Genomic DNA, 21,147 nt, shown 5'->3' with positions numbered 1-21,147 from the left:
TTAAGATTCAGGGTGAGTATGGGTTTGGGGGGCAAGGGTGTAATTTTAGGGATCACTGCGGGTATGGGTTTTGGGGTGCCAGGGGTAATTTTAGGGTTCAGGTGGGTATGGGTTTTGGGGTGCCAGGGGTAATTTTAGGGTTCAGGGTGGGTATGGGTTTTGGGGTGTCGGGGGGTAATTTCAGAGTTCAGGGTGGTAATGGGTTTTAGGGTGCCAGGAGTAATTTTGGGGTTCAGTGTGGGTCTGGGTTTTGGGTTAATTTTAGGGTTCAGGGTAGGTATAGGCTTTGGGGTGCCAGGGGGGCAATTTTAGGGTTGGTATGAGTTGAAGGGTTGTAGGGTTTTAAGGAAATGTGGGTGTGTGTGTGTGCATATAAATGCATCAAATTAACAAAAATGTGTGCTTTAATTGTTGTCCAGTTTCAAATGCAGAATTCACGACATTTTTTTCTCGGCTTGACCTGAGCATTAACCGATCTTGATTATCTGCCATTTTAGCTCCGCCCCATTGATTAACATTAGCCACGCCCCTTCATCTGCCATGTTAGCCCCCCCCGAAATTAAGACCTAGTTGCGCCCCTGGCTCTAGTACACTATGCTAGGATCCCTCTCAACTTGTGCGCTCTAGTACTGTGTGCTTGGAGTCCCCTCAACTTGTATGTGCTCTAGTTATGCTAGGACTCCCCTCAACGTGTGCACTCTGATGGCTGAGAGCAATGCTGTGCACACACGTGGAGGGGAGTCGTGCCATTACGTACTAAACTAGTTAATCACAGTAATGGAAGAAGCCCCCACTGCACAGTCAAGAAGCCTCTCGGTCCTCACCAGCACACCCCCCCCCCTCTTCACATCCCATCAATGGTTAACTTAACATTACTTCTTGGATATCAATAGGTCCATTTCGAAAATAAAACCCGGTTAACTGCTTATCAGGGGAGATGCTGGGATCGAAAGCGGGATCTTCCACTCACTGGGAGGCTTGATTGGTAATCTCCATTAAAACAGAAGAGCCTTATCAGCCCACATTCCAATAGTTTTATTATCAAGTTAATTAATGGACTCCCGCACTAATATCCAAATACGAAGCAATTAATGGCACTGAACTATAAATGGCCCGGGCTTTGCTCTCGCAGCAAAACCTCACAGAGCAAAAGCAATTCTATCACTTGAGTGATTTAACACTGGCGTTGCAAGGTTAATATTCCCAAGCAGCTCTAACGGTGGCGCTGTTTTAATTAACCTTGTGTGATTTAAATACTGAGGAAGCGGGTTTACAAAGTAAGCAAAGCACACGCGCACAGAGACGCACACGCGCGCACACAGACGCACGCGGACGTAGCGCTGCTAAAGCACCTCCCCGGGGCAGACGATGCAAACAGCTGGCCCTCTGTATTCCCTCTGTCGCAGCCGCCACTGGTCCACACATCTGCACTGGAGACACGCAGCGGCAGAAAGGGCACATGAATCATGCAAGTAGGAGCTTCGGAACTAGGAAAATAGTGGATGAAATGGTTGCCCAGAATTGCACCGAGTGAGCGAGGCAAGAAAGCACACAATGCCTCCATAAATTAGAAAATGTTAGTTAAAAACAGGGCGAATGGGATTTTTAGAGCAACATTTTCAAATAAATCTGTTTGACAGGCAATTCTAAGCTGGCATATATAAACCATAATAAAACGTTAATAGAATGCCAAAGAAGCCAACCCTGCAAGGGGTTTGTTTTTTCTACTTAATTTCCTTAATAAATTGGCACAAAAGGTGTAGGTTTCATGTATAGCTCAAAAAATCTAGAATACAATACGACATGGTCCTATGTTATTTCTTTTTTTGTTGCAATTTATATAGCTTGTCTTCTTTAGTCTCCTCTCCCAAGAGGAAAATGAATCATATGTTTTAGGAGCTATTTAGATTAAACCAATAATAACACAAATCTCACATTCTTGGGTAAACAATGCAGCTTTCCCAAATGTCGGATCTTACAGGCTCAGGCAGAAGACATATACCTTAGATGAGTCTTTCTTAACCTGTGGTCTGGGAACCCCTGGGGGGGTGCAACGCCTATTCAGAGGGCCCATGATTGTTTAGTAAATTAAATCTTAACGGATTAATAGGAGCATATGAACAAAGAAGCACTGGGGGGATCTCAGTATTCCAAAAAGGATTCAGTACGGGTGCCCAGATTCCAGTAATGATTAAATGGGGGTTCAAAGAAATCAAGTGTTTAAGAACCACTGCCTTAGATAACATCGATTTCAGAGGCTCATGTACCATAGAGCAGGAGTGGTGACACCGTAGACAGGCTCCAGAAATAGAGACGAAAACCACGCGTTACAAACAGACAATCATATCAAATAATGTAATCTAACCCCAAGGAAATAACTTCCCAGAACGAATTAAATGTGTACACAGACCTCTAGCCAACTATTGAAAATGCACCAATTTTGCTCTCAAATGCCAACTTCGCATTTTTAGTAAATAGATGTGTGGCCTCCAAATATCAGCTCTTGTTTTCATCAAGTACCAACTTTTATTACTGTGCCACAAGCCCAGGAATTTGAAGCACAGCCTAGCAATGCCTATCAGATGTTGTGGAGGTCAGGTACAAGCAATAAGGGCTAACACAAGGAGATGATGGACGGAGCGCTGAAACTTTTCAGACACTCACCCTACGTCACAGATCTGGGTTGAATCCATCATCGTTCTTTAGCTCACTACGCCACCCCAAGGAAATAACTTGCCATAACGAATTAAATGTGTACCCAGACCTCAAATAGTCAACTATTGTAAATGCACCAATTTTGCTCTCAAATGTCAACTTTGCATTTTTAGTAAATAGATTTGTGTGGCCTCCAAATATCAGCTCTTGTTTTCATCAAGTATCAACCTTTATTACTGTGCCACAAGCCGAGTAATTGGAAGCACAGCTTAGCAATGCCTATCAGATGTCGTGGAGGCCGGGTACAAACAATAAGGGCTACCAGCCGTCATGATGCCCACCAGAAGCCAGAGAAAGGTACCTATCACATGCTTGGTTGCATATGAAACCAGGTGTGACAGCTAGAGATATTTACTTATGCCGCAAATGCCCACCAAATGCCAGGGATGTCTACTTCACAAACAGTATGGCCAACAAATATCAGCCTGAGTCACTCAATGCCTCGAAGGGCCACCACAGACAAACACACAGAAACACAGGCTAATACACTTGTGCAAAAACAGGTGATTCCACCCCTTTTAACCAAGGTGTTAACTTACCTTGTAAGGTACCATGATCTGGGACAGCACCACATCTGCTCCTTCATCCCAGCACCACGTTTCCCTTGGGCGAAGGGGTTCAGCAGAGGAGGCACAGTTCCACCCTATCTGAATGACAAACTTTGATTATTTTGGGCTTCTCCTACACCCCTACATGCTGAGCCAAATCTGGTAAACCACCTACTCAGTTAATGGGACCCACTTGGAATACTGTTCAGACAATGAATTGTATGACCATTGGTTGATAGTGAAAGAGACTCAGATCCAACCTGCAAAAAAGCCCAATCTTCAAATGAACGAGCTGTTTTGATTTGTTACAGTAGGGAGATTCTGTTTGACCATAGGTATCTATACTCCGTCTACTTGACTTTCACGCAAATACATAGAATTCACCTGCGAGGGAAATATAACATTTCAAATGTGTAACTTTTTATTTTAACAAAAGGCCAGAAACAGAAATATTTAAATTATTGGCACTGAAATTTTTCTTCTACAAAGCTGGTTTCCATGTGAAAATGGCAACTAAGTGTTTTGATCAATTTTTCCATTATTGCAGATCTAAATACTTCTGAAATTACCATTCCCAACCAAAGGTAAAATACAACTATGAAACACGATAAGAAAACAATGTGAAGAGTAAATTAATATCCAAGAGTTTTTGTGTTTCAAAAGAGGAAAAGATGTTGGACAAGACGTTTTTGTTGGAGATCAGCCAGACTCTCAAGCATGCGGATGTCTAGAGTGTCCCCGAAAAACTAGACAGAATGTAACACTTTCTATTGAACCAAGCCTACCAGCACTGGAAACATCATCTTATAGCCTCTGCGGTGCTAGAGACTACAACTTATCCCAAGCTTCTTTTCAAAAAGCGGTGTGAATTGACGGACACTCCCTCCAGGTATAAACAACATTTTCTTTCTCCTCCTGACCCACATTTCGGTTTGTCTACGTTGTTTTACAAAACGTCAAAAATAATGGGACTAGACAACTTCATTCTGACATTCTGTGATGATACAGAAGGCTCGTTTTCCACTTTCTATGCACAACTGTTCAAATTAGGAGAAAGGATTTACCCTGATCGGGTTACACATTTTTGTTCGTACTTTTCAAGCTGCATGGTGCTTCATAGACATAGAAGAGCACCATTTCTAGCTTCTTAAGCTGCATCATGAGAGTGCCTGACAAAGAGCAGAGATCATCTCCAACCTATTGCTGAGAAGAGTCTTAGGAGCAAGACGTTTAGTACTCACGTAGTCAAACTGCGAAGAAATGGCAACAGAGACCTACTACGTTTGGAAAGTGAACAGTGGGAGGTGTGGGTAGGCTCAACACTGAACATGCCTTTTTAAGTGCTACTGAAAGATGGTGGGAGAAGGGTGAACATCAAGGGTAACAGTTCTCTCACAGACCTCTACACACTATGAACTTGTGCTCTGCAGAGACACCTATAGGGGCCAGCATTTCTTAACCAGTTATAGGCGAGAGGGGAGACAACACAAGAAGGTGTCCTACTGAAAGCAACTTTAAAGAAACACATTTTTATTATCTTTAGTGATGCTAATAAGGAGAATATCAAAACCTGCAAAGAAGTGACCCTAAGCCACCAAGGACGCAGCTCCAAAGACTAATGCAGGCCAGCCAGTCAGGAGAACGCTAGACTGGGTTAATGGTCAGTCTGTACCTGCCTGAAAATATTGTTCTCCACACTGGCCTCAAGTTTGAACGAAACAGCGTATCACCTAATTCACTCAAAGGCAACCTGATTGACATACTGAGCAAATAACTGCACATTAAAATGGCCCACTTTGGCCAAGTGTGTCTGTTAATTTCTTGCCCGAATAGACTCAAGCATGGTTCAATCAGTGAGACAAGGGAGCTGCAATCAGCGGGTGGCAGTGCTTACCTGCTGGGCTTGGTAACGCTGCTGGGCCTGCGACAGGTACTGTGGCTGCGGCTGCTGGTTGTAATATGACTGTTGGCAGTAGCCACTTACACCTTGCTGACCATACTGAGGCGGCATCTGTTAGAAGAGCCAAGCAAAGCAGACACATGAGTCAGGAAGCTGAAGGAAACTATAGAAGGTTCACAGTCACGCATCCACTTAATCAGATGCTACAACTTCAAGCCAGACTAGATGTTTTCTACTCACTGGTCAAGGGTAGGCCAAGTCAACGTTACAAGTCTGCAACCTGACCCACTACGCACCATTTTTATTTTCCTAACTCTAGGTGATACTTGACCGTTCTTTACACCAAATTATTTTGAAAAGATATTTTCTATTGCACTTCCATAAGATAATCACTCACAGAGGTATCTGTTTTTTTTAAAATAAATCGAGAGCCTATTTTACAAATGTGAATATACACATGTGTATTTGCTTACATTTATATTTACTACTATACCTAGGTGTGAATCTACAATTTGTTTGCTAATCAATATTTCTCACGATAGATGTACCTCTGGGTGTAGATTTAAACGTCTCCCCCCTTCAAATCAGGGTGTAGAGGCTCATAGAGCAGGAATTATTAATGTAGTTACTTATTAGTAACTTTGTACATGCAGGTGAAGATCTCTACGACGGCAGAGATATCCCTATCCGTAAGTTAAGGAAAAAATATTAAAATGCATTTTTCTTTAAAATAAAATATTCAAAATATTCTAATGTAAAATAGAATATAATTTTTTTGAATTTTTTTTTACCCACGATGCAATGAAATGTTACAGCACATTAAATTAAATGGGAGTTAAATAATAAAATTGATTATCAATTTAAATTATAAATAAGTTTTAAATAATCGTTACAAAAACACCTCAACATTCATTGTTTTCTACTTTTTTATAGGAGTGCACCTTCAATGCTCTAGCAACTTTAGAAGTGTAGTTTGTGAATAGAAATGGCTTTACTATTCTGTGGGCATGTGTTCGTATTAGCATGTCCCTTCCTAACCTGCTCTTTAAATGTACCTCTTCACATCAGATGTATTAGTAAGTATTCCCCATTTTCCAGCCATTCCTTCTTGTCCTGCCAACATTTACTACTAAAACGTACACCTACATGTACAGAGATCTGTGCATAGAAAAGATAGGAGAGCTGTAGATTTCCATTCATAGGTTTGTGAATACCGGTTTAGAGTCCATTACTAGTACTGCTGTGGTACTCTTTACATACTACAAATTGCTGTTTATGAAAAAGTCTGGTAAAATCATGGAGTCTGACCGTAATCTCTTCAGGCTTCTTTGCCTCATTCTTCCTAAGTCAGACTTCTCTCACTCCTGCTCATTTGCACTTGCTTCTTAAACCATCCTTACACTATATTCGTTTTCCCACCAGCAGCTGAACCAATCTTCAGCTCTTTCTGCCTCTATCTTCCTGTAGGGTCTCCATTTGAGGCCGCGCCTCACAATGTTTCAGCTAATAGCTTATTCAGAGAAAGCTCCTAACAATCAAAATATAACATCTTCTGCTTCCTTTCCTCTTTTCTATTCCCCCCTTATCTCTGCAGTCTCTCCCTTTTCCAGTACATTTTGAACCAGTCTGAAGGTGGTTCTAACTATACAAAAATCAACATTTCATGGCAGGAACACTTTCTAAATCACATGAGCAGAATTGCTACCAGTACCTTCTCTGATCATCCAATTCTCAAACTACACACCTTACTAAACACTATGCATTTACACTTTACCGGTCTAGAAGGACTGAGTGCTAATAGGAAAGGACAACCAAGTATAATTGTCTACTTTTATTATCTCTATTGCACAAAAGGGACACACAGAAATACAAATGTAATTCAGAAACCATATGTGATAATGGCCAAACAACTAAGTGAGCCCTGGTGGGAAATATGAAGTACTATGCACTCGTTTTCATTTTTGTTATATTCCGTGCCTCCGATAAAATAAAACCCACTCTCTGACGCCCACACATACCGAACGCCAGTTGTGGCTGGTACACAAGAGCGCTTGGTCCTAAAGCAGAAGGCGCCTGATCAGAACGGCTCTGAAAGCTTTTCAATGTAAGTCAGCCCACAAGCCACCATAACAGACACGGCCCACAGCAGAGAGAATAGCATGTCACAAGACCGAATCACACAGGCATCTAGGTTTACAGTGCAGACATGAGAGGCAGAGGGACGCTGCAATCTAGCGGAATGCCCAAAATAACAGTTCACCCTCAAATTGAAATGCACACTAAATTTCCGTTCTCACATAATTAAGTGAAAAGGGAACCTGAAGAGATCCAAAAACGGGAGACTCACTTTTGGTATTCGCTTAGGAGGGAGGGATATAAAAATAATAATTCCACATTTGTAAAGCGCAAGTTCATCACCCCTGGGGGTATCGCGGCACTGGGGGGCCGTCGGGGAGATTAAGTAAACCTTTTGCCAGGAGTCACATGATGCTGAGCTGCCGCTGAGACTCGAGCCATGAGAACTGTGCTCCAGAGTCAGCCGCTCTGGCCGTTGCACCACACCTCTATCAGGGATGTTCTCTTGTCAGTGAATTCTTTTGTGACCTAAAGGTGATTTCTAGGGCTCAGTAGCCCCCTAGTATTGCCAGGGGATCTTAATTCAGACTAGAGGCTTGTAATTAGTCTTACTAAAGGTGTGACTGTAGCACACACAAACTAGAATTAACCGAGACACATATGCTTGCCATGTGTACAAAGGCTGGAGACATGTAGTTCTCCACGAACAAGAATACATCTGCCAACGAAAGTTGGAGTAATGGCCCTATAAGACAAGCCACATCTTTAACCGCAAAAACAGCCCACAGGTTATTCATGAAATAACTGCCACGAACAAAGCCAAGCTTGAAGATCGTAAACCTCTTTCCCAAGCTTGCCAATTCACACGGTATGGTGGCACTGGCTAGGCTGGCTAACATGAAGAGAGGGCAGACCACATTTTGTCAGTCCATATTCAGGGCCTATATCAAAGATTAAAGTTCTGTGTCATTCTACCAAATTAAACCACCTTTTGGGACATCCACCAATAATAAAAAGGTTGCAGTCCCTTGGTCTCATCAATTTAGTCTTCTGAAGAATTCTTGTGGCAACATCTCTTGAAAGGTAAATTGGGAAGACAATCTGCACAGGCATAGGAGGACATCATCTTCACACAGATGTAAAGACAACAAATTCCGGTTTAGAGCAGTAAATAAACTGAAATTCTTAGAAGATACTACGTGTATTGCTTCTTAGGTATGGTACTAGCCAAGGACCTTTTGATTTTAACAAATTAGATGATAGGGGCTTTTAGCCCACTCTCTTCATCCATTGACTTGCTGGGTCATTCACAGTCATCTTCTGTCCACTACAGCGTACAAAATCGTTCAGTGAGTCATACCACTTCCACCACGAGTGCCTACATTCTTCTCTTTCACAAGGAGCTCATCCCCAAACAAAGTAATTCCCTTCAGTGCTAAAGTCGAATTAGGCCATCTGTGCTTTTTGAGACCGACAAGTAACTGTGGCTTTTAGCCATTTCTTTTTATATTGGCAATAGTCCGGCAGCTCCCCAATATTAAAGAACTTTAAAACATGACAAATCGAAACAAGTATTGGTGAAGATGGAAGATAGCAGCGAGCATTGGCTACATCGGCTTATGCTTGTTTTTATTTCCCGTTAGAAAGAAACTATTGGGTTAATACTGGACAGCACTGGACAACTTTTGCCCACGCAAGTACCCTGCAACTCCCTCCAACTGGCAGGGAACCAGCTCTTCCCGGGGATGTCTCAGCAGCCTATAACATCTAAACACAATAAAATCAACTTTGGGTGATCCCAAAAGACGCAGAATGGCTCATACAGCATTGACGTAAATGCCAGCTTGCTCCCATCAAGGCAGACGTGGTCCTGCAGATAGAACCACTGCAATGAAAAGTCCATCTCACCTTCCTAATCTACTCACCAAGCGATTACAAGTTATTACTGTAACTATGTCTTGTCCAGTGATGGGCAGCAGCTGCAACAAATCACTCTATTACCGGTAAAGTCAACATGAGCCGCAATATTAAAAGGGAACAAGCAAATCAATCCTAGACTACAGCGGACACAGAGGGCGGCGAAGGCTTACAGCGCAGTACCACTAAATAAAACAATACCGGACACCCAAGCGACACATATACCCCAAACAGCAGTCACTTCAGTTTTGCTCACTGGACCCATGCATTATAGGTCAACATGGACATCAATCACCGCATTTTACATGGGAGGCAGAGGATTATATGAAATCCCTACAAAGTCAAAATACAGATTTGCTACTTCGAAAACTGATTAAGCACAGAAAAAACTTAGTATTACTGATGAATGAAAAAGAAAGGGCCAGATAGGGACGTATAGGGAGGGGTGTTAAATTAGCTTTATAATTTAATAACATATATGAAAGAATTCAAACATAAATGCTTAATAAGACAAATAACTGATTATGTATGCATAGTTAAGATTAATATTGCTATAAAGTGATTCACTTCCACTCCTTCACGTGCAAAAATAATGAGACAATGGTGGTCGTTGCAGTCTTTAAATTTGTGTGTACTGTACACTGGCGTCATGAGGAACTGACTGCAACATGTACGGTATATGCAACATCCCCACAGAGGGTTATTCTGAAAAAATCCTGAACACACCCTGCATGAATCATGCCGGCCACCGTCTTCCACTTACACCAATTGTTCAGCTCAGGCCTCTGGTGTGGTCACTTCCAAAGTGATATACACTGCTTCATTACAGTGGAAAGCAGGAATCACAAGTAGGAAACTGGTAAATGCAGATACCTTTTTACAGTGTACATACAAAGCTCCACACAGATCTTCTACACATCCTATTAACAAACTACTAAAGAAAGAATAACATGAAACATGGGAAAAGGAGACAGTCCATCTTATTCGTGCGTTTGTGATGCTTCTACATCGAGCATGACGGAAGGAAGCTACACAGCTTGCTGCTATTTGGAGCAACTAAAAGTATGTTTATGTATCCACTCTTCAAAACTGTAGTATTAGGACTACGCATGCTGATTGAATTGGGCCTTAGCTTCCAAGACATAGTACTATGGATATAATAAACGTATACCAAACACAAATTGAAAATTGCAGAAGACACAGACCAAATGCAAAGACATGAGATGTGAAGCCTATTGCACAGCTACACCACAACATTGTCACTTAAAGGTTATCTGCAATTTACAAGCAACAGCACAACACAGACACCATCCAAGGATGTACATTCTATGGATAAAGCAAGATGCCCCAAAGACTTCCACTGGTTTAAAAACAATGGTGCAAAGATTTGGCTGACATTTTTTCTTTGTAGAGTGTTCCTAAATGCAGTGGCCATTTCTTGATAAAACACATTAGTGGGCTTCAACTAGCAAATCAAGCAACAGAACATTGACAAAAGCCCAGGGTCAGAAATATGCTTGGGAGCAGGGGCACAACCAAAGACCCACCCAGGCCAAGGCCAATGCCAATGAATATCTACGAGATATGGGAGACTCGGGGGCACCTTCATACATTCTGCACAGAACCCCACCATTTTGAGTCACGTCACTGCTTGGAAGGGTTTTCTGTCATGTGTAAAGGATGGCTACCAATTCTGTTTTTGGAGCAGAATTGGAATGGTGTAGTCGAGTAAGAAAAACAATGGTAAAACATTTAGCTCCGAGGTATTAACAGTGATTGCAAATAGTTTCCCATTAGTCCCAGAAAATGCAAGGGGACCTGGAGTTTAAATTCACCCTAAATGTTTCATTAAAAACAAGAAAGCTAAACGAGGAAAGTGATCCATCCACCTAGGAAACTTTTGTTTTGACACTTCTTAACAAATGCAGATTTTAATTTGCAGCCTTGTTCTGGGTATTTATACGCATGAACCACATATGCTGCAGCATAATCAGTGCGACACATAGTTTTCGTTTCCAAGCACCCATATGTTTTTCTGTGCCATTCTCATCAAATATTTCATGAGCATCTTCGCGGCATGATTTTTAAGCTGTTATGATAACACTTCCAACCAGTGTTAGAAAGACTGTAATATCTATACAAGAGCATTTCAACACATGCTAATTTCCACTAGGCCCTAATAGGGTGTCTTTGACAATATGGCCCAGTCAAGAAGAAGAGGTCATGTTCGGTGTCGGAAAACAGCAGGTGACAGGGGAGCGGAAGGAAGACGAGGGGGTGGGCTTTTGGTTACAATTTACCTCATCTCCAAACTCAGAAACATGTTCTATATTGGGCTGGTGCGCAACAAGAGTTTTCTAGAGAAGTTGGCTAAAAACATTAAATGACCATCACAAATCCTATGATTACTTGTGAGGAGAGTTGTTTTTATGAAGGTATAGGGGCGCTGACCTGCTCCATCAATAACTCTTTCTGCTGTGGCGCATGGCGGTTACAGGGGGATCCCATCTCTCGGCTTCAATTGCCTGTGCGGGGTGATAGCAGCAATACTAGAAGCAGACATCTGCTCCAATCATCAAAAGCAGTGGGACCTTACTCAGGCAGTCACAGGAGTGAGGAGAATCGTGCCTCTGCAAGAATGTTTAAGCTGTGACAACAGCGCGGCAAAAAACTAGGGCGGGGTATTTTTTTTATATTATTAAAATGGAGGAACACTGCAACAAAACATATCTAAGAAACAGAAAATGTATGGATTTTTGGTTCTGAAATTGTTAAAATAGTGAGCATTTTTCCCCCCGGATTTTTACTGGGTGGATAGTAAAGCTTTATTTCTGTTCACCTATTTTCTAATGGTTGCGAACACAAAAAGTAGCCAATTATCACTTAATACACTTAAACACTGATACATTCGCTCAGTGAGTTAGGGAGCGATAAAACTCAGCCCCAAGTGAGACGATCCTTCAGTGGGGAGACACGGAGCCATTCACAGAGAACCCATACATGGAATATAGACTTTAGGTAGGTCGGAATACTGCTTCCATTTCTGTTTAATAGATATATTACAAATGCACCAGCACAACTCTAGTTAAATTAGTACCAAGATGCAGAAATTCGTCACAGTGCAATGGGATTCTGGGCAGTAATTCACAGAAAGTCTGACTTCTCAATTTCTATGAGGCATGTGTGCACAACCGCAGTAGAAAAGACCGAGGCCTGCATGGGACAGAAAACAAATTAGTCCAGGCTTTCATCTTGTAACAGCTTCATCTGCCTTGCAGGTACAAGAATAACACAAAGCAACTGACAAGAGTGAATTGGTAGGTGGGCCTTAAAGATAGCTCTCTTGAAAGTTCCACTTCCCCACACACACCTACAATTGGTCACCAGATACTACTCTGTCACAGACTAGGGCAAACCGGGATGCAATTGACGCTTCACCTTTATGAAGGGTTAACAATAGCCATGGCATGGGCAGGCAAATAGGTCGGTAAGTGTTCAATGCTTTGTGACAGCATAAGCAACCATAGAGCATCAATTAATTTCCATTTGAGTCCGAAAGGGAAGCACAGACTCTTGCGACTTGTAAAAGATTGAAATGTGGGCTTTTATAATCTCATTACTGACTGAAAGTTCCTATGTTAATTCGTACATTGTTACTAAGGCAGTCTGCACCCACAAAGGCAGCCAGGTTTATTTGCAGATTTTTTTGTACGTATCTTTGAGTAATCAGGGTTCTAAATATATCAGAATGTGTTTGTTCATTGTTTTTAAGACTCTAGTATAACTTCAACAAAAATAAAATTTCGAACATCAATCTTTCTTCCAGTGCAAAAATAAATAGACACAATGTTGTGACCAAACGCACTGAATATTGGTGTCTATTATCACACAAAATATTTGGTTACTTTATGCATTTATTTTATTGGAGTTATTATAAGCACAAGCCTAACCCTGGTGGAATAAAGCGTTTCACATGTCTATTGATTGGTTAAATAATTATTAATTCGTTTTTGAAAATGCACTGCAGGTTAACTTAGGCTCTGCAATTCTCTTCGCTCTGCATGCCTTTTTATATTCGGCATTAGCCAAGACCTTTCAAATTTAGAAAGGTTATGTGTATGCTTACTTATAAAGGGGCTTTCAGCTAACCCTCTTCATTCACTGGTCTGTTACTGTGTCACTCACATTTTCTTCTGCCCACTATAGCAGACAGCATGGGGCAATGGTGGAACCCACTTCAGTCACTGGCTAACTTTACTGTGAGTGACAGCATTCTGCTCTTTCACAAAGAGTACATCCATGCACAAAATAGCTCCCTTCAGTTGCAGGATTACTACAGTAAAATGTGATCTTTAAGACCAAAGAGCTATTTTGCTTTTAGCCAATATATATATTTTTTTTAGATTGGCCAAGGGCTGACAGCTTGCCTCTCTATAAAGATTGACAAAAACTATCACAAAACAAGCACTCACAAAGCCTAGCAGTCAACGCCAGACCTACTGTTTTTGACAATGCTGGTCTAAGTCTGGCATTAACCAGAACCTTTACTTACTTATCAAGACTTTCAGCTAACCCACCTCATCCATTGGTCTGCTATTGTGTTAATTACATTTGTTTTCCACTCACTACAGCTTTCTATAAGCCATTTGCGGTAAAGCGGGTGTAGGGGAAGCAAAGCATATACTCTAGTTGCTGAATTGCACAATGTGAAACCATAAAACTTGGGATTAATCTCAGCTTCCCCACTTTGCCAAACTGTGTGGTCCTAGCCAATAGTTTTTTTTCACTTTCTCTCCTTTTTCTTCATTATCACACATACGAGGATCTCAGGACTTCAAGATGCATGCTGTACAAAAACTTCCATTTGTTTTATTTAACAAACTATAATGTTTTACTTGTATAAAAGGAACCCAGGTCACCCAAAGAGACCACATAACTAATTTGCCTCTTTAATTCACTAGTGGAGTTGTCAGGGTGGGGGTAAGAATTAATGTTTCTAAATTCATATTTGAAAGCTATCACTTTTAAAATAATACTTCTCAGTGCACCAATATAATCTGATGAGCGTACTAAAGTGAAAAGGTCCTACGTGTTAATTAAATACACTTTTTGAAGTTAGAAGAGACTGTCATTTTTTTACGCTTATGCTGCACGATGGCTTTAAAACTAAAGGTGTTCCTAAAGTTTAGTGGTGCAGGACTTATAGTTACTTCCAGACAGAGAAATTTAAAAGCAGCAGAACCTAAAACCTATCTGCAGTCTATGCCGGATGAACGCACTAGGGAATATGGGTAAACGAGCACGAACAACTGTGGAGACCGGCAACTTGGAGTGAGTGACTGAATGCGTGTGTGTGTGTGGCCTAAACAGTCCACGCCCAGAGAGCTAAATGAAAATGTACATTGTACAATGTTCAAGTGTCATCTGCCCTGTTGTAAACCACACGCAGTCACAAGCTGGCTCGGTGGTTCCAACATAATCCTAGTATGCCGTGGAGTCAAATTGTTGGCAGAAGCAAGAAAACTTTTAGACCTAATAGAATATGAGGACCATCCAGTTCGTGGGCAAACAGGGCCAGCTTAACCCCAGGACCTCACAAGCCCCGTCCCCAAACAAAACAATAGCCGAGAGACAACAATTTTAGTAATTTTTTTTTTTTAAATAAATTTTGTATCGTTATTTTATTATGCGAATTTTGTAATAATTTTAACTAATTATGCAAATAAAAAAACCTTTGAACCTTTGAACACTAAGTACTTAATGTCATTAAATGAAACTAAACTGAAAGACGTTACATCTTTCTTCTACTTGCTAGCTCAACAGTCCAAGTGAAGATGGAGGGATGCAAAGATAACTCTTCAACAACACAATTGGAGTTTCTAGCACTGCAACAGAGAGGAAGCCAATGCTGTGAAAGCATTCCTACACCCCAGGCTACATAGTATATATCCTCCGAAGTGTCTTACAAAACACTGCCAGACCTTAAAACTGTACCACATAAAAATCTGAAAGAATAATAGTACAAATCTCTTTAGTTAGGCCTGATATTTTTATGAATCCAGCTACTCTCTCTGCCCATGAGTTGGGTGGTGTTAAAATATTGTTCCTAGAACGCTCCCGTTTGGGGAGAGACAGCTTAGAAATCCAGAAGCCAGCAGGTAGGGGCCATATTCTTCTGAAAACTGTACAGAGGTTGGAGCCATGCCTGGGCTCGGTTCGCTCACAGCATGACAGGTTAGGTTTAGGTCTAATCAATTGCATCCTTTTTGGCTTCCGCATGTTGGTGGGTTCGGCCTGAGGAAAGGGCATCTTGTGGCTGCTACAATGTGTAGCTGCAGGATTTGCTCCATTTTATAATGTTTTGCTATTACTTCAGTTGGCCGAGGAAGTGATTTTTAATCCATTTGCTGAAATCATTGTACTTTAAACAAGTTAGGTCCACCTTGGTGTATTTACAGATGCTACCCACGAAGCAGGTGACTTTTACTGTTTTATCCTCTTTACGAGCTGTCTGGGCGACAAGGAAAACAAGACCCGATTAATTGTTTTATGTGCTCCTTGTCTCCAAGTTATTTGATTGTCTGTTTTTATTGTCATCCATTAAATTGATTTTATTATTATGAATCGGTATTCTTTTATGGTTATCTTATCTACCGAATAAAGATTTATTGATTGATTGAATAGTACAAACCTAAATGCTGGGTGAGTTTTCAATGAGGACTTCACTTCCTACATCAGCACCTAAAACTGCAGAATTTAAATCTTGCTGGGATATCACATGGCTTGAGTTTTACTTTTACTCTGAACAACAACTTTTTACGTTTCCGGAAACACAGTTGGTCCACTTCTAAAAACTCGTTTTTGGTTTCTTTAGGGGTTAAAATCCACTGATAGTTTGCAAAGAACAGAAGGTCAGAGAAAGCAGAATGTTGCTGAGTGCAACATTAACTTTAACTTTCCAGAGGAATTTGTTCACACTTCTCATTCTGGAGGCTTTTCCCAAAGAAAGAGCAGGACATCATAAGTGTGTTAACCATAGAAAATTGTAGGGGATTAGGATGGTGTTAACTCCTAAGTCTATGAGGTAACATGTTCCAGAGATAAGATTTAAATCAATATTTCAAAATACTGCCAATAACAAAGGGCTGACTCAAAAAGGGGGGTTTAAATCTGAAATTTAGGAAAACCATTAAAGTTTATTACAAAACGCAAGGGTACAATCCAGAATTTAATAAAAATTGTAAAATCTCATTAGAATGAATTAAAGTAATTTGCCATGAAGACTTTCAAATACAGAATAATGCAATAAGGAGCAAAATCAGAGAAAGGGTTAAGTCTCAAGTGTGCAGAAAATCAATAGTAAATCAGGAACCATCACTAGTAAACCGAAAAAGATCTGGTCTCGCCTCAAAAACCAGGGGTTTATACAGCTATTTTCAGCATAGTAAATCAAAGAAAATTTAAAGTCAGCATAGTGCGAACACCTTATTAACTAATCATAATTCATGTTTCTCAAACGTAACATAACGTTACCATTTTAGCATTAACCACGTACGTGAATATTGATTCTCCCCTACTGACCTAATGTCATCCCAAGGCGTTAAAACAAACTAGTTACATAAACAACGGAGGTCAATTGTTAAAGAATGCAGTACAGTGTTCACGCAGGCAGAACCTTGTAATGTTGCAAAAGGCTTCCTTCCTTAGTTCTTCGAAAACAAAATGTCATACAAAATAAACAGAGCACATCCAGCTGCACGTGTTGCTAAATGAGTAACAGAAAATGAACATTACGATGTGGCATCCATTTTGAATAAACATGGCGCTGAGGCCTAATTGAGGTCCAGTTCTGTAAGCCTGAAAACACACTGCAATTATATTGTTTCAATTGTAATAGCTCTATGTCAATACACACACAAATTCAAAGACAGAGAAATCATCATTATTAAAGTACCTTTTAGGCAAAATTTACAAAAGCTTCCTCAAAATTCACAATCGCTACAGCACAAAAATACAACGTAAAAGGGATGGATGAAAAAATAGCAATGACAATCGTCACGTTGGAAGATGATACATCTCAAACACATTTCAAATATAAATCTGAGGCTATTTTGACAACTTTACAGAACTTCCAGAAAATACAATTAAGAAAACCTTTCCTCATCAAGAGCTATTTTCTTTTACCTTATGCATAGAGGCGAATGATCTCCATGCTACACAAATTCTAATAGATGTCCGAGTTTTCTCCATCACTAGTTACGTTTACACTGAATTACTACTTAATTTGTTACACTAGTTAAACCATGAGATCCACCACTTTTTAGTCTTCCATGAAGAATCTTGAATGCCCTCCACATGCATAGCCTCAGTCCCATCAATAAAGCTCCAGTATATATACTTCACCAGCTAACTGCATTATCAGTTCCTTCCAACGAAGCTTCTCCCTGTCTCGTATGGTCTGACTGATACCCACTAGGATTAGTCTCAGTACCTCTCCCACCTCGATGCCTTCCTTTACCTCTATAGCCGCATGCACGCATGTTCTTACCCAGTCTGCATGCAGACCAGACAATTCACACGGCACCACCGTGACACACGATATCCGCTCCTTTCACATGGTCACCAGTGCGAAGCGGATATCACACAGTAGGAAAACAATGTGAACTGGAAAACCCTTTCCAGGGCGTTTCAAACCCACATTGTGTGTAAAGCTGAGCACAGCTGAGGTCCATCGAGGCTTTGCAGCCTCCCAAGGGCAGCAGCCTAAGGTTTTTTTGTGGGGGTTACAGTGGCTCACGGGCAGTGGCCTTCCCAAAGACCTCCTCAATGCCCACACCCCATTAGAAGCATGAACTTATGACCCCGCCCCTTATTGTTCCCTCACACGGTGAATTTTTTCTTTTTTTTTTTTTTTAAGGAGTTTGGCAGGTCTGTGCTTGGACTAACACCAGCACAGTCATCTGAATGTTCGGTGAGAGGCTACAGTGCTATACCTATGCACCAACACAGACTCGTCCCACTATCCATCCTTTCATGGTTTCCATTGTAGAACCGTGCAAACAAATTCATACGAAGCACTGCAACCCTTGGGCAAGGCTATTCCTCACAAGGTGCCTATTTCATTCAACTTTTATGTTGGTATTTTCATATTGCAATGTAGCAAAATGATGGCTCCGTGAGTTTGATTCACCGAAATATGCTTAAATTTAACCGCCGGCTCTAGAACAAAAAATAAAGATAGGAGACCCATTAAAAGTGTGTCGTCGTCAGTGAAGCACACTTCCCTTCTCCTCCCTCCCGCCTTACCACTGCATTACCTTTCTATTGCAGGTCATTCCATTAAAGCTAATTTTGTCAAGCATTCACAAATGCACTCCTACAATGCAGTAAAAGGTTTCCGCTCATTTACGACCGATGTTGAACTCTAGGCTTACCGTACATGGAATTAACTCGTGAGGGTATAATTGTAGCTTGCAGTCAAGGGCCCCAATTATGCACTTTAGAACACTTTCTTTCCAAGGATCCGGTGAGGGTGTCTGACACGTCACATGCAAACAATTTACATACATAGAGAACATTTCTGGCAGGCAGCAATGCACAGGAAGCTTGCTCAAAATGATGAGATTGTTCTAATTGCAAACTTCTCCAGCTAGTGAAAAGATCTCGGAGGCGGTGTATTGTCATGGCCAGAACCATATTAAGGCATTTTCAGGTCCTCCTGCAGCGACACCTGCAAGAAGGCAGATCACGCCACAGTATTTTACCATTATGTGCAGCATTTCAAGCCACCACTTTATATTAACGAAACATATTCAAACCTTGGCAAAACCAGCTAAGTAAGACTGCGCCGATTAGGTCATCGAAATTCTTTAAGTGTGATGTGATAATTTTCCTCAAGAGAAGGCTGGGTACTTCATTTGGGGAGCTGTACTGAAAAGCAGTTCCTGACGAAAATTTGGGGGCGCATTACTTCACCCTGTTAAATGCTTCAAGACCATGCCCTACGGAAATTTCCAAAAAAAGGCACCTTGAAAATACTTCATCACATTGCTGGTAGTTACGTTTATGCACACAATCAAGTGTTCAAGTAGCTGAAGAGCTATTAGTTCTCAGAGGGTGTAATAAGTTTCATCAAAACTTGTGACCTAATCCAGTTTTTTGAGGTAGTTCTTGGCTGCGCTCTGCATACAAAACATATTTTTAATACAAACCCTAGTAAGAAACTTGATATACTTGCACCAACTACCTTTAGGATTTCGGTATTTCTAATTTCTTCATCTACTAGTGATTGCCTGTGATGGTTTTCTTCATACAGTATGACATTTATGCTTCTGGTCCATCTCGCCCTCTGATGTGGACTATGGAAACAGGGCTCTTTACAGTGGTAGAACAAACTAACACCACAGGGTAAACTCGTGCCTCCTTGAACGCTAGACTCCTCCAGAACTTAAGTGTGTCCTGTAGCAGACCAACTCTTAGGCGTTCACATTTAGAAAGCTACTACATTGCTTGGGGGTGAGACATATTGTCAGGGCCCTGCATCAAAGGAGCAATACTGCAGGACATTTTTATCTCTGCTGACACATGTCCAACCCTTGGTCAGTGCATCACTCGGGAAGATGCAATGGACTATAACCAGAACTGGAGGGATCAGGCCACATTCATAATAAGCAACTCGACCACCCATCTTTGGAGGTCTGTTATGTCACAGGAAGGTGGCCTCTCCCCGAACGCTGGATGCAAGCTTTCCATTTCGGTTATCCCTGATCACTGCAGGGAAATGCTTCAGGTAAAACTGCAATAACCTCTTCCTATGACGAGAACAGGAGACATGCTAGCCTGGAGAAATGTGAGGTCCTTAATGATAGGCTGCATGTAAAGAATCTTGGATATAATGGTACTAGAAGAGGAAGGTTGACAATATCACAGAAGGATGTGAGGTAAGCACTTTAAAGATGCCATTGCGTGCAGTTAGTGAAAACATTGTGAAAAGTGTTTTCCATTGGTTTGATTTGGAGTCATTCCAGATTCTAGACTTTCCATCGTGTTTAACCAACTGCATCGTGAACTAGTGTACCACTTTTTCATCAACGCCCTTGTCAAGCGTCCTTTTCAGTCATAAATGCCATGAAAATATAGTTTATTATTGAAATGGAGGGCCATAAAGAACCATATTAATTCAAATTAATTGTGGGTTTATATAGCGCTAGAATCGACTCCCGGAGGAGTATCTCTGCGCTTCGACCGCTGGGGAACCCGTCCTGGCTCACCCTGAGAGATGGTCCCTAATGGGTATCACTAAGGTGCGACCAAGCATCCCTGGCGGTCTGGAGGGGCCGTTGTGAAGATGAGGCAAGCTAATGCCCAGAGTTGCCGAGTGTGGTCCCTGACTGGAGTAGGCACTGAGGCCAGAATTATCGAGCCCGCTGAATTATCGAGCCCGCTGAATTATCGAGCCCGCTGACCCTGGTCCACGACCCTGCCGCGTCGGGAATCGAACCCTGGTCCCAGGCCGTCCTTTGCTTACGGGTCTGCCGCCTCTAACCAGTGAGCCACACCACCATAATTAGTGCATAATTACCTGACACCCACAAACTTATATTCGTGAAGTGTAGACCAAAAGGATTCCCACTCGAAAGTAAAAGTTACGTATTAACCATAAGTTTAGAATGAGTCCGTTTTGACAGCGATGTAAAAGCCAAGAACATTTTAGATGCGATGCAGGGTAGAGCTGTCCTCTTTCACACACCCCACAACTCTTCAGGCAACTGGCAGGGTTCCCACAGACGTGCAGAAAGGCAGCAGGTATTATTAAGAGCTTTGAAGGAGTTACAGACATGTTGCTGGTTGAGTCACACCATTGGAAGCCAATTCTTTAGAAAGGTATGATCACTTTTTAAATGCATTTTATTGGGTTATTTGTAAATCATGGAATAGTCCGTGCTGCTGAACGGTCATTATATTGTAAAACCCGAATATACATCTTATTCA

At 41.4% G+C, this 21,147-nt stretch overlaps 1 protein-coding gene across 5 annotated transcripts in view; it reads right to left on the bottom strand.

Moving 5' to 3' along the window:
* The window catches only part of ARID1B (AT-rich interaction domain 1B), an 843,008-nt gene that overhangs the window by 612,288 nt on the left and 209,573 nt on the right, over positions 1 to 21,147 (bottom strand). For 4 of the 5 annotated variants that reach the window (XM_086926863.1, XM_086926866.1, XM_086926865.1 and 1 more), the window contains exon 3: positions 5,158 to 5,274. The exons of the other annotated variant lie outside the window; for it this stretch is intronic. In XM_086926863.1, coding sequence (XP_086782989.1) covers positions 5,158 to 5,274 — 117 coding nt within the window. The remainder of the gene's footprint in view (positions 1 to 5,157; positions 5,275 to 21,147) is intronic. 5 annotated transcript variants of the gene reach the window in all.

The sequence above is a fragment of the Lissotriton vulgaris genome, chromosome 6 (genome assembly GCF_964263255.1).
Source record: "Lissotriton vulgaris chromosome 6, aLisVul1.2, whole genome shotgun sequence".
Taxonomy (NCBI): domain Eukaryota; kingdom Metazoa; phylum Chordata; class Amphibia; order Caudata; family Salamandridae; genus Lissotriton; species Lissotriton vulgaris.
Note: the sequence above shows the minus strand (reverse complement) of the source record. Positions and strands in the feature narration are given on the sequence as shown.